The 14109-nt window shown below is 46.7% G+C and overlaps 1 protein-coding gene across 3 annotated transcripts; it reads left to right on the forward strand.

Moving 5' to 3' along the window:
* Window positions 1–1873: 1873 nt before the first annotated feature.
* On the forward strand, window positions 1874–13070 carry LOC119111924 (endoplasmic reticulum-Golgi intermediate compartment protein 1). 3 transcript variants are annotated; one of them, XM_037235802.1, is made up of 9 exons: window positions 1874–1959; window positions 3545–3621; window positions 4782–4916; window positions 6809–6900; window positions 7180–7311; window positions 9208–9366; window positions 10127–10227; window positions 11725–11847; window positions 12201–13070. In XM_037235802.1, the coding sequence occupies exons 2-9, from the start codon at window positions 3602–3604 to the stop codon at window positions 12306–12308; spliced, it is 870 nt and encodes a 289-aa protein (XP_037091697.1). In that variant the 5' UTR covers window positions 1874–1959; window positions 3545–3601; the 3' UTR covers window positions 12309–13070. The 3 variants fall into 3 exon arrangements, with proteins under 3 accessions (XP_037091697.1, XP_037091696.1, XP_037091698.1); XM_037235801.1 differs by having other exon boundaries at window positions 1947–2023; XM_037235803.1 differs by lacking the exon at window positions 1874–1959 and adding an exon at window positions 1969–2011.
* The last annotated feature ends 1039 nt before the right edge of the window (window positions 13071–14109 follow it).

The following is a 14109-nucleotide window of genomic DNA, read 5'->3' on the forward strand; positions in this document are numbered from 1 at the left end:
AAATGAGTGAAGCTTTCACCTGCAGTAGTATCATATATCAGCTGACTGTTAAAATCTAGGTTGTATTCACAATAAGCTGTCACTACGAACATACCACATCCCAAACTGACATCCTACACTACACATCATACATATCCTTGAAATGACATTTTCCAGTAACCTGAACATGAGCTCAAAGACATGTATTGACAAGCCATGTCATCTTTGAATTCTTTGCTGCCATAATGTGAGGTAAAATATGGTATTAATTGTGGCCTGCATGTTTTATATGTGAATTAGCACCTAGCCAGACAAATACTGCCACTGCCCTCACTATACTTCTGCCATCTCAGGAGAGAAATCATAACAGCATTCCAAATATTTCAGACCTGGGTACCCATCAGTGCAGGAGCACATGACAAGACAATACCTGGAGACGAAAAGATGACATCAATGAAATATAAGCTTTGGAATACATAAACTGCACCTGAACCCAACGATAACTTTGCTAACTGATACTCAACACGTACAGTGGAAGCAAGCATTGTTATTGTTAAGTGAACCTACCTGCGTCCATATCGTCACATTTAACAAGGTGTTCAGAAGATTTTTCAGCTTTTCAGCGCCCTACGTAAGCATCCATGTAATCACCCATCCGAACCTTAACAATCACGAAGGGCCTGATCCCAGATACGGGGTCGCGCCCAGCCATGGGCACCCCGAGGCTTCTCCACTACGAATCCTCCCATTAGTTTGTTGATTTTAGCGTACTTTACGCACATGTGCGCCATTATGCCGTGTTTTCTTACCTTCGTCAGCTGATTGCATAATTGGACATCAAAATAGCTTTTGCGAACAAATTTGAACGTCAGGGATGCCGTTTCCTGTTCAGCTGAGAGACTTCAGCACGCCTTCCTCCCAACTTGGACTCCAGTCCCCCAACTTTGTAAGGAATTGGGCCAAATCTGGGAGGAAAGTTGCCTGTTGACATATTTTGGGGCAGGTCGGGCCATTTTTTCACTGTTCTCATTTTCCACCGACTCATTTTGTGAAACTGCGCCGATGCTGAGAACTCAAAAGGCCCTCAGATGTGACAAATGACCGATGGCTGAGGAGATGATGACACCCAAAATAGACCTGAAGGAGATACCCAGGGACGTAGTTTACTGTGCAGTTGGGGGGAGCGGACGTTCGAGCTACCTACACATGTTTGAGATAGAAACGGGCCACATGTGAGAGAGACAAGTATGAGGGGCATTTTGGGGAAGGTTTTGCCATTTTCACTGCTTAGACCCTCAACTCATGCGAAGTTATTGGTGCCGTTTGAGCTCTAAAAAACTTCAGGTACCGTTTCAGAGGCAATGTTTATTGACCAGGTCAATGGCAATGTTTCCGAGGATCACCGTCAGGAATCTGTGCGCAAGATTTTACGAAGGGCAAAACGCAGAGATTTTTTTTAACTGAAAGCCTTGGAGACGCGGGCGCAATGACATTATTGCGTGAAGTAAAGCGATATGGTATGTTCTGGCAGGCATATATTTCGATCCCGAGGGTGGATCCAGGATCCCATACGTCAATCACGCTAGTGACACTGGTTTAAAGAGCAATTTTCGAATGCTGCAGGAAAGCGTGTTTTGATATACCTCGGCCTCAAAGGAAATAAAACGCTTCTAGCGATTCAAAAGGCACACATGGCACACAAAAAATGCATTATAAGTTCTCTTTTTGACTTAAAGGACCGATCAAATCAGCACGGAACAGAATGAATTGGACTTATCACATCGGTTTTATCCGTATTTTGGGCTTTTAGCTATGTTTTAGGGTTAACTAGAAAAGCCATAGTTTTACCATACGGCATCAAAATGATATCAACGGCTATAAATGGCTGACGTGGATGACAGCTCCGCATCATGGCGCAAAGGCTCGATGGCGCACCTGTCAGCCAAACAAGCCAAACACACGACCGGCGAACGCATAGCGGTGATTTCGTGGGCCCGGTTGCCGTAAACAGGAACCTGGCGGCCGCGTTCGTGTGCGAAAACCGGTATCCCATACTTACAATGTGTGGCATTTTCGTACTAGCGACCGTGGTATTTTCATACGAGTGCCTTTACTGGCTTGAAATCAATCCCCTGTATTTCAAAAATCCATTCCGTTACAATAGCTCATGTAATGTTAAGCAGCATCCATGTCAGTTTTTAAGCTACAAAAATTGAGTGAGGATCCTAACTGCTGTGACAATTTTTGAGAAGGTGTTTGCACATGAATATGTGGAACATCACGGACATTCCTTTGCACTGTACCGACATTTGCCATCCAACAATAGCATCTGAAGTGGTTGTGTGCTCATCTGCAGATTGGGCATCTGAACATATTGAGGCAGGACCCAGGCTAAGTATTGGGGCAGTTTTTTATTTTGAGGGGCCTAATTGTTTAGCTGTTTGGCACTGCTCTCCCAGTAAAAAATTGTGTAAAGGTCAGAAGTTACACCATTTGGGAAGGGTTTCAAGCTGCCTAATTAAAACCTCCACATACTAAAAAGTCAACAGTGTCTCTGTAAGAACCCTAGACTGAGGAAGAGGCATCTTATGCCATCCAGCTTGGTAGTGGCATAGCAGCAACAGTTTCAGTGTGCATACATTAAATCTGAGTGTTCAGAGTTAGGCATGCTATTTGCACCAAGTTGTATGAAGTAAAGCAATTTCAAAACATTGTAGCATAGCCAGGGTGATTTTAGGCAAGCCATCTGTAAATCTTGTGCCAAACCAATTTGAAGATGCAGTGCAATTTGGCCTGCACAGGGTTTGGCACATGTAAATACACAATTAGCTTCACTGATACTGGGAGGCATCCCGTGCATTGCATGATTTTTTTTTTAAGGAGGCACTTTTCTATGTCCCATTCAGGAATATTGCTATAGAAGATGGGGTAAGGGCTGCATTGCCCTCACTGACACTTTGTGGCCCTATGTTGTTGTGGTCACACTATTATCTCCCCCTTTGCCCTACTACAGACTTGTCTCTTCTCACTGCAGTATTTTGATATCACTGATAATAACACATTCTGGCCTATGGCTACACCATATAACTTCACTTCATCTATGAGGTTTTGTGGACTAACTTAACTACACTTGCAAGGAACCATTCATATATGATGCATTTGCCATTGTTAGTATGTGTGCAATATTATATCCAGTATCAAATGGTGGTGTGGACAGGCTCGGAATTTTGTACATGTAAGGTGCACAAAAAACAAAGTATGAATGGTGAAAAGCTATTTTGTACAGCTGTGTGGGTGGTGATATGGCTCTGATGGCCTCTGGTAGGTGATGTGGGTGACCTTTATACTATCTGTGTATTGTACAAATATCCTACAGCATTATTTTTTTCTAGGCATGTTGGACATGTCATCTCATTGTGCATTGGTGCATTGGTCTGATGTTGCTACCCTGGTGCTCTTCTGGTATGTAATAGCTAAGACTTTCTGGATATAAGATGTCATAGCCCATATGTTCACTGGGTTAAAGGTCGCATTATAATAATGATGTTTTTCATGCCATTTCCAGATGTGAGTGAGAAGCTCTTGTTGAAGTTAAAACTCTACATTTTTCACACATCAAAAGATGGGGTTTGACGTCAAACGGTAAGCTTTGTCTCATTGGGTCCTTCCATAACTGCATGTAGTGCAACATAAAAATGATGTGGTGAAAGCATAACTATTTTCTGTTACATTGCTTTCTGAATGCTCAGATCATTAAAGTTGGTTTTAGGGTGTCTCCAAGTTGTTTTAAAAATGCAAAAGGCAAAAATGCAATGCTAGAGGTGGGTGTCAATACATAAGTACTACAGCAAAAACTCCTACTGGCAGGAGTGCCACAGCATCAGTCATGTGCAACATTGCTTCTGCTGTAAAAACTTACATAGGGCTTAACTGCTAAGTGACATTAATTCTGCTGCAAAAAACATGATGAGTGCTATAATACAAAGTTTATCCTTCAAAAGCATATAGATGCCATTATATCTATTTTAAAAACATATACAGTCTGTACTTATGCACAGCATTACTTCCATTGCAAAAGCTCATGCATGACATAAGTGCTACATGACAAAACTTATGCTGCAAAAACATGTCAGTCATTGTTTCTACAGGAAAGACTGGATCACAAATCTTTGCAATAGCACTAATATTGCATATTAGTCTTTTCAGTAGAAGTAGTACTGTGTGTGAGCAACAGATGCATAAGTTTTGCCCTTGAGATAATGATGGGCACAAGTTTTTGAAGTACAGGCTTCATAGTGGTGTGCTAATATCACATATAAGTCTGCAGTAGAGTTAAGTTGTTTGCAAATAATGGCTATACATGTCTTTGTAGCAGAAGTAATGATAAGTACACCTTCTTAAATTAGTGTGTTGTTATGTAACACTAATGTTGCATCTAAGTTTTTGCACCAGCAGAAATATGCTTATGTAATGGCTGTGGAACTGTTTGCAGCAGATGTAGTAGAGGTAAAACATTTTTTTTACACCATGAGTTTTGTCACATAGCACTATTGTGGTTCATAAGCATCAGCAGTAGAAATAATGTAGCAATCCTGCCAGCAGGATTTTTTGGTGTAGTACTAACTTCGTGGAACCGCTAGCAATGTTAGAAGAAAAAAGTGCATCACTTACAGGCTACACCATGCTGTTAAGCAGTGCTTCGGGTCGCGATTTCAGTTGCCTCTTCTCAGCCTGGTGTTTGTTTTGTTGGCCCTGTCATAAGTTGTCATGTAACTCCTGCATTCATTCCTTTGTTTGTACAGGTTGGATATCTACCGCAAGGTGCCGAAGGATCTGACAAAACCAACGGTTACTGGCGCCATCATATCTGTCTGCTGCTGCTCATTTATGTTCCTGCTGCTGGTGTGTGAGCTGTGGTACTTCATCTCCCCTGAAATGTCAGTATTCCCCATCACCCTGTGTCATTGGCGACATTATGGGATGTCTGCTGGACCAGTCAGATACAAACGAGTCATGCGTTTGTCAGCGTTTTGCTCTAGATGCATACATCGTGAAGCTGGTGTGTGGTAGAGACTGAGCTTTCACAAGACCTGAGTTTGCATGTGCTTTAGTTATGGTGTACTGTGGTGGCAAAACCCTAACACGATCTGGTGGTCGTTGTTGGTCTTTGCAGCAAAAATGTCATAGCTTCCGATTTTTGAAATTTGTGTTATAGATTTCCAATTAACTGCCATGCTGGCTACCAAACATATGCAGCTTTCAAGATCACAGTATGCTTGAGACATAAATCGGAGCCTGTGGATTGCTGAATCATCTGTCTTGTAGATGTCAATGGTCAATATATTTTTGCTCTAATTGCTGAGGTAATTAAAGAAATGAGTCACTCACAATATTCGTTACTCGCATGCATCTAGAATAAATTAAGAGGAGTTTTGTTTGTAAACTCCGTCCATTCGGATATGAAGCGCCTGCCTTCCGATCCACCTGCCTGTGGTGGGGTGGGCTCGAGTCACTTAAGGCGTTCGCTGCTTGCCCTCGAAAGATATGGCCTGCAGCGGCGCTGAACGCCAGATGACGTCAAAGAGCAAGACAGGTCCTGCTGAGTATTGGGGCACGTTAACGTTTCGTCACCGAATTCTGGTCATTAACCTGGAATTGCATGATTTGAGGATGGCGGTCAGGGTTCACAAAATAAGCACTACTGGGCGTGAGCTCTGTTTCCAGAAATTCACTTCACAAAATTTGCATCACTTTATATTTAATAAATCTGTACAAAAACGATTATCCAAAAATTGGATTGAAAATGGCGTGGACAGTCCTTGGTTAGATGATCCGTAACACTGGGAGTGCCATATTAAACAATGATGCTCCAACCACCAACCATTTGCCATTTGAAGGCGTCATTTTGGTCTTGACTGGTTATGCTAGCCTGAAGCCGCTGGCGCTTCTGGAGCGTGGATTTTGTGCGTGGTCCGTCGGTATTCTCCGAGTGGCTTGGCCATCGTCATTCGTCGCATGAACACCGCCACATCCTCAATGGTGTAGCAGTGTTTATGCGGTCAGTATCGAGGCAAGCGTGAGATATGTTGAAATAAGCTCACTTGTAACTACTGGTATGCGTGTAAATGCGGAAAACTGCTCAAGACAACAAAATTTCAACGTTTAGTGGATATGCTTCCCAAGACGTTATCGTTTTATTGCGTTATGGGACCTTTGTATGACGTCTGAAGGGCTGCCAAACTGGCCGTGTGAAATAGTCACCTTATCGGACGACTGACTCAATTGTAGTGCTTCAGCTTCTCGAGAAGCCAGTGTTTACTTGCATTCAAATGCTCGATGGTGGCGCAATTCTTAAGTTGTTGGATTGCAAGTCTTATTTCCGTGATAATTAGTACCGGTGTCAAAACTTCCTGTATTATGTAGCACAAATAAAAGTATTGTTTGAAACTTTTACTGAATGCATAACGTCCGTTGAGAGCCAATTGAAGTCTGTTGTTTTCAGAAATCGTGCTCACACACGTCATGCATCAGCAACTCGACGATTTTAATTGTATTGGCCTTGCGCACCTCATAGCCAGTGAGGTGGCAGGAGTGGAGTGGCGTTTCTATGGCGCCTTGCATGCCTGGGGTGACCTTGAAATAGTCTGTCCAAAAAGATATGTACATCTTCGTGGCCGTGTAGCTCAGAAACTAGGATGTAAATTTTAAGAACCACAGTGTAAATAAATCGGTCGTGTGTTTTTTTCATAGTTGTATAGATGCGATGCAGTCCCGATGATGTGTTCCAGGCGCTTAACAGGGGATGACTGAACTTACCCATGTGTTGCAGAGTATCGGACTTGTTCGTAGATAATCCGGGTGATCATGCAGAGAGAATACCAGTGTTCGTGAAGATTTCATTACCTCGGCTGAAGTGCGAATGTGAGTATGTTTGTTTTGTAGTACCCTGCATCGTACCCACCACGCTATCTGCATTGTGTTCGTCATCACGGTGAAATAAATCGCTGGTTAAATGAGTGCAAACCAGTCTTGTCATGCTTCCATTGGTATTAAAGTGGACATCATGCATCATGTTCACCGCTATCAAGTTGTCAATGTCAAAGCAGCTTCATGATTACTTGACGTCCGCTCGTCGGTGCTTGTAAGAGCTGATAGCTCTTAACCCTTTCATGCACTATTCACATTATCACTGTTTTTCAGATGTTGGTCTTGATATTCAAGATGATCAAGGAAGACATGAAGTGGGATTCGTTGAAAACACGGTCAAAACACCGATTTTGAGTGGAAATGGCTGCTTGTTTGAAGCCAATTTTCTCATCAACAAAGTCCCAGGTGATTCCACGCGCAATATGTCTCATATTCGTTAAGAAAAGAAGTATGCCTCTAATCTGTGTACATTTCAGTTTTAAATAGTGCTTCATGTCCTCTAAAAAAGACATCACGAATGAGGGAAGATCATCAAAAGCTGTCATTTGCATTACATTGCATTGAGTCCATTGCAGCTATGAACCTGGCGGTCCGATGAACGTGATTGCTCTACCTGTTTTATATTTTGTTTTCTCGTCTGGTTCTAGTAACGACATCACGTACTTGAGCTGATGATTCGCCGGTGTAATGCATCGCGATATTTCCGCACCGAGTTGTATCTTGGTGGACATGCTAGTCCAGGCTAACTTGTATCGGTCGTGTCTGTGGTGGCGTACAGACTTCTGCTCGTGCGGGCCCAGGGTCCCAGACCTAGAGGTCTATGGCTCCATCCCTGCCGCAAGAGACTCACCATTCGCGGTTTATATGCGTTATGATGGCGCTAATGCCTGGCAGTTTCATGCTGCGATAGAAACTTAAAACAATGTTTCACATTGAAGACATTGCGAGCATCAGATATAATGCAATAAGCTGACATATAACTATTGATATATGTGTAAGTGAGGTCTGTCTAGACCAAATAATTTTTATATTTAGTAATTGTACATTTCATTACGTCATTGTTTGGTGACGTCATGGAACGTTTGTGTAACGCTAAGGTGCTGCCGAACTGGCCGTATGAAATTACCGCCCTAGCACTCAATTGTAGTACTCAAATCTCCTGATAGGTGGCTGGGCGGTGCTGGAGGTAAACCAAATATTGTTATGTGCTCGTGTGTTGGCCTTTCCGGTTGTTGTGTGTTCTCGCATATTTAGCCGTGGGTTTAAAGTGTTGACTTGTACTCACATGCTCGGTTATGCCTTTGTTCTTAAGGTATTTGATTGTAAGTCTTATTTTTGTAATAACTAGTAACTAGCAAGAACATCCAACTTCTTGTATTACGAAGCACAAAGCCTGGTTTGTGCGATCCGTCCCTCCTATCCTCTATCCTGCTTCATCCTGCATCCTGGCGACACCCCGCTTGTCCGGGGCGGGCTGCATGCGTCAACCACGTCATCCACGGGGCCGAGAGACCCGTGGGAAGGGGGACCCCGACCGGGCACCCAGCGCACATGCGCGGGTTAAGGCTCGGCGGTCGCTCCCCCCCCCCCCCCCCCCCCAGGTGCATGCCAGCTAGCCCCACCATGAACCATTTTCCTTCTCTCATAGCCCGGAAATGTTCATTTCTGGTCGAAAGGGCTCTTATCCAAACAACCACGTGATTCGTGATTGAAATTTGTATAGTCCATGCTATACTGCTGGAGAGTAAACTGACGTGCATTAAATTTGGAAAACGTGCTCATGAACGTCCGCTCTGGACGACTTGTCGATTACACTCTTATTGGCCTTGAACGTCGCTTGACCAGTGGGGTGGCAGGATTAAAACGACGTTGCGTCATGGATGACTAAGTGACCTTGAATTGGTTGCGCGAAATAGTTGCACATCTCCGGATGTGGTTGGATGAGGCATGTGGCTCAGAAACTAAAGGGTTTCAGGTCGTAATAAGGGCATGCTGTGATGTGCACCGGGTGGTCGTAATTGCTGTTGGAAAACCGCCATACAGTTCTGTAATCCAGACCCGTGACTAGCGAAATTGCAACGCTCCTTCCTCCCTGCTAGCCTGATAGCTTTTTGCATCCAGGCTGATCTATAAGAAGTTGACGTGCGGCCTCAATAAAAGCCCTTATGTCTTAATAAGTCTGAAAGCCGTGCTTTCAGCGGGAGGCAAAAGCAAAATACGCGCTGATTGCACCGATGCGACGCTCTTTTCGCGGTGTAGCAGCGTCTGGGAAGCCGTGATAACGTTTGGCCGTTCCTCCAGGCAACTTCCACGTGTCGACCCACTCTGCCGAGGAACAGCCAGATGAGATCGACTTCGCGCACGTGATCCACGAGGTGCGCTTTGGCCGCACGCCCCTGGTGAACGTGCCCGACTCCAGCTTCAACCCGCTGGCCGGCCGAGAGGTGCTCGACAAGACCAGTGAGTGTGGGGGAGGGGGGGGGGGGGGGGCGCAGACCGTGCGCCGCTGACGCCCGGCACCGGGTGGTGGCGCCCGTAGCCGACGGCTGACACATGGCCACGGGTGGTGGGACCTCAGTATTGTTTCCGGGGAATTCTTGGGTCTTGTTGGCCTGCCGCAATTTTCTCTCAAAAGTGCACCGCCGTCTCTTTGTGGTGTAAATCCTTTTTCCGGTCGAAAATAAAAACATGGTTTTGTGTATGACCAGCAGCTAGCCATGTATCAGCTGCCCACAATGTGATCAGACGGGCAGCGAAAGATTGTTTCAGTATTTACCATTGATGATTTATGTGTTTGGGTGTCTGTCAAAGCGTTTCTGGATCATGATGGTCGTAACCAAGCAAACTGGTGCATCCGTCCCCGAAGCTCTCTCGCTGTTTTGACCTTGCCGTCCACGACTATCTCTGCGGTGGCATGTCGACTCGCCGATCATATGCCGGGCACCGACGAAAATTGCGTGACCGGTTTTATATCCCGGTCGTTGGCTGCTGCTGTGCGTTACTTGGTTCGCGCGGGCATCCGCTCTTGCTGGAGTGTCGTGCTCAGTGTTGACCCATCCCTGGCGACCGGTCGTCGCGTGTCAGCCGTCCGCTCCCCCGTCCTGGCTGTGTTCTGTCCGCCTGACCCTCCTCAACTCTCCTCTCCCTGACCTCTCGGCGACCCGTCACGCCCCAGCCTCCGCTGCCGACGGTGACGCGCCGCCTCTGGCGCCGGTTACAGCCATGGAGTCCCACGACTACGTCATGAAGATCGTGCCCACCGTGTACGAGGATATTAGTGGCAACCGGCTCGTCTCATACCAGTACACATACGCGTACAAGGTGAGCCGCTGCCACCGGGTTGTTTTTGGATCGCGTCTACCACAAAGACAGACTTCGCCGACATTGTCATGACGCGATTTTCGACAAATCGCCCACCTCCATCTGCTGCATTAGCTGTTATTTGCTTTGTCTCGGGGAATCTGCCACTGGCGGGCCACAGGGTCGGTTTGCAGCTTCTGACCAACTGCCGGCATCACTCGCGACCTGCGCGGCAGGATATTGTGGGGGATCTCACTCACAAACCGCCTGTCAGGGTACTGATATTGTGATGTTACCTCTGAAGGTGGAGGCTGGCAATCGCCGCCCCGTCCCATGGCGACCCAATGTGTTAGGCTACCATGTGATGTCCGCTGTTTGTATTTGGTTCTAGCTTGAACTGGAAGCGATTTAGACTTGGTGTGAAGATCTTAGGAGTGCATATTGGTATTTGAGGTTTTCATGTGCCTTTGTACGTATGCAAATTATTGAAATGCGTGAGCATTTCTGTTGGCAGGAAACCCATATTTATGCAGTACTTCTCGACCGTGTGTTACCATTCGCATTAGGCCTTCGCTGCTTTACTACATTAACGTGCGCTTGGGTGGGAGTCTTTTTGACCCCTGAAGGATTTTCCAGCATAACTTTTGAAAGGTGTGGTGTAGCCGCATCAAATTTTGTATTGCTTTAAACAGTTGAATGGCCGTTCTTTGAAGAAAAAAATTGAACAAACTGGTAACCGATGGCATATTCGGCATTCTATGCCTGTCCGTGAAGGAAATTTCTAGGGAGTCGCTCAATCCGTTGCGTCAACGAGTATTTGACGAGATCATACATTTTAGAGATCGTTTCTTAGGCAATGATACAATTCGAATTAGGATTATGACTTATTTGATCGATCTTTGGTCATAAATGAAGGTCAGATCAAGGCTAAAACCAAGCCGTCGTACTGCTGGAAGACTTGCAATATTGGAAGTTTTTGACGCCTATTTCTAGTTCCTTGATCAAAAGCACCGATTTGGACTTCATGCAGGTCAGACGAGGTAACTGGTTTAAATGGCCCCGGTCAGCTTTGTAGCTTCGAGGAACATGGCGCCAAATGTAATTGTTGACGCCGATTTTAAGTTGAAGGATCAAGACGGTCTCGAGAGGTTTTGACTATCTTGACCTTTTCAAGGAAAAAATAAGGTCACGGAACTGATACGAGCACCATTGACGTTTTACTTTTAAATCTATCGGGGCTAGAGCTGGTTGCGTGAGGTCAGGGGACACTTCCGACACTAATCTCGAATTTGACATAGTTTGACCTTTTGCCCCGAAGGTCACGACCAAGGAACCTCAAAATTTGACACGAGAGTTCCCGTAGCCGTACCTGTCCTGTGAATTCGGTGTCTCTAGCCGTCAGTTTCTATGGTCTTTGGGGTCAAGTTGACTGCACTTACCCACGCGCGTCGCACCCAACCAGCCACCCGGCGGGCACGTGTTAAGAGGCTGTACCTAACACAACAGGTGTCTTTGCAGACTTACATCTCCTTCAGCCCGATGGGCCGTTTCATTCCCGCCATCTGGTTCAAATACGACCTGAATCCGATCACGGTGCGATACCACGAAAAGCGGCCTCCATTCTACACTTTCATCACGACGGTGAGTCAGCTGAGGCAGCCGCCGCCGGCCGTTGCCTGGCAACGCCGAGCCGCCGCGAGTGGTTCGAGTACACCGCAGCGGCGGCGCCAGAGCGCCGGGTCACTTCTGTGGCACGGGCGGCGTTTGTGGGGAGTAGGACACTTCGAGCCGTGTCAGACCTCGGCTTGGCGGTGGTCCGCGTCTCAGGGAGTGTCAGTGTTCCGCGGTCGTGGGTGTTTGGCAATGTGTCTGGTGACGAACTGCCGTAAAGTATTTGGCGTCATGAATGAGATGGGCTAAAGGGGACCTCAAGGATCGCGGTGTACCTGCTGGTCCTCTGGAATTGGATGACGACACTCCTCTGGGCTCGGCAGGTGTGTGCAATTGTGGGCGGCACGTTCACGGTGGCCGGCATCATCGACTCGGCCATCTTCACCGCCTCCGAGATGTTCAAGAAGTTCGAGATCGGCAAACTGACGTAACACCGGGCGGGCATTGATTAGCCGGATCCGTCTTCCATCCAACAGGAGCACGATCTGAATTTTGTACGTTCATTCATTTGTGCCGCTGTTGAACATCGAATGCATTACCCGTTGCTATTAGCTGACGGCGATTTCGCCCCGGATAAGCTGAAGGGAACACCTGAACACCACGGTAACCAACAGCCAGCGCAGTTGCGGACATTCGGGTACTTGTTGGGAGGACACTGGCCTGTCCCAGATGATATATTTTATTACATTAGCTTTCAAGAATGCCTTCCACAGATATGGTGTCAGTGTGTGGCATCACGTAGGCCAACATTTCCGGGCGCTGCAAACTGCCCCTAATTTCGCAATGTGGTAACGACTCTGCGTATCACAATCTCGCGCCGTGCGTTCCTGTCCAGAGCCATTCCGATTTTTTTGTCTCCAGAAAGTGCGTCTTGCAAGCTGTCAGTGACGGATTTTCTCTCTGCGGCAGGCAAAACATTGTTGCTGCTAGTGTGCTGTATCCAGTATGCGATATTAGGCCATGCCCCAGCGCTGGTAAGGCAACATGGTGTACATGTGTGTGGATCGCCGGTCGTTTGGGTAATAGTGCTGTTGAATTGGGCTGGGGCGTTGTGTGTGGTTGGTTACTGTTGTGTTTGTTGGCAAGAACGTTTTGAGCACTGTTATGTTGCGTTGAATGTTTTACGTTGTCGCGTTGGCACCCAGGGGCTGAAAAAATAGCGTCCGTTTCTATCACGGATACGACTTTGAGTGTGCCGTTGTTTTTTTTTTTTGTGCGGGTGGCCCTTGCCGAGGTGCGCAGCAACCAGGAGCCATCCACGTCGTAGCGTTTGCAACGCAGCGAGCGCAGCTTTGTAAAGCCAGTCCAGGCAAAGGAGGCATTAGAACGAGCGAACCACACTGCTGCTTAAGCCGGCCGCGCAGACTGGTCGGTCGCAGGGCGCGCTCTAACACAGGCGGGTCGTCAGGGAGGGACGACCTATGCTCGGGGGAGGAGAAAACTGGTTCAAAGGGACAATGTCGCGTGTTGTCCGTCCCCGTTTTCGTCTTACGCGCTCGGGTGGTGGGTCAGGTTGACCCCCCACGGAAGGTTCTCCACAATGGTTGCCGAACGGCGCGGCGTAGCAGCGCCAGTCTAGACACCTGAACAGCGGATCGTTTGGTGTACAAATTTAGATGTACTTTGTAAGGTCGCTGACGTATGACAGCTCAAAGTGAAGCCATGGTTTCAGTGAAGTCATTTTCTAGGGAATCGTTCAACCTGATGCAACAACGGAGTGTTATGCGAAACCATACATCTCGGACTTTCTTAGGCAGCACAATAATTGAATGAACAAAATGCATTGACCTAGGGGCGGGTAAGGTTAGACCAAGGTTGAAACCAATCTGTTGTATTACTCCAGGGCCTGATGGGTGGGGTAGTTTCTGGTGCCCATTTTGAATTTTTTGTTAATAGGAACTGAATTATGCATCTTGGATTGACTTCTTCAAGGTCGGAATAGTTCACTGACTTAAGATTACCCAGGTCAGCATTTTGCTTCCAGGAGCACATCGCCTAGCGTGGCATTTGTCACCTATTCAAATGCAAAACTCGAAGCAGTCTTGTATGGTTTTAGTCACTATGACCTTCAAAAGGTCAAACAAGGCCACTGGCCGTACATGATAAGGTTCTGGGAACAGTGGAGAGCAACCTGGAGTCGGACCTTGTTTGGCCTTATTCGACCTAGGAACCTCTAACTCTGACCTAAGTGAGCTCACGCACAGGTCGGTACATCCTGAATTTGGTGTCTAG

Source organism: Pollicipes pollicipes, unplaced genomic scaffold (genome assembly GCF_011947565.3).
Source record: "Pollicipes pollicipes isolate AB1234 unplaced genomic scaffold, Ppol_2.1 Scaffold_7261;HRSCAF=8764_pilon_pilon_pilon, whole genome shotgun sequence".
Taxonomy (NCBI): domain Eukaryota; kingdom Metazoa; phylum Arthropoda; class Thecostraca; order Pollicipedomorpha; family Pollicipedidae; genus Pollicipes; species Pollicipes pollicipes.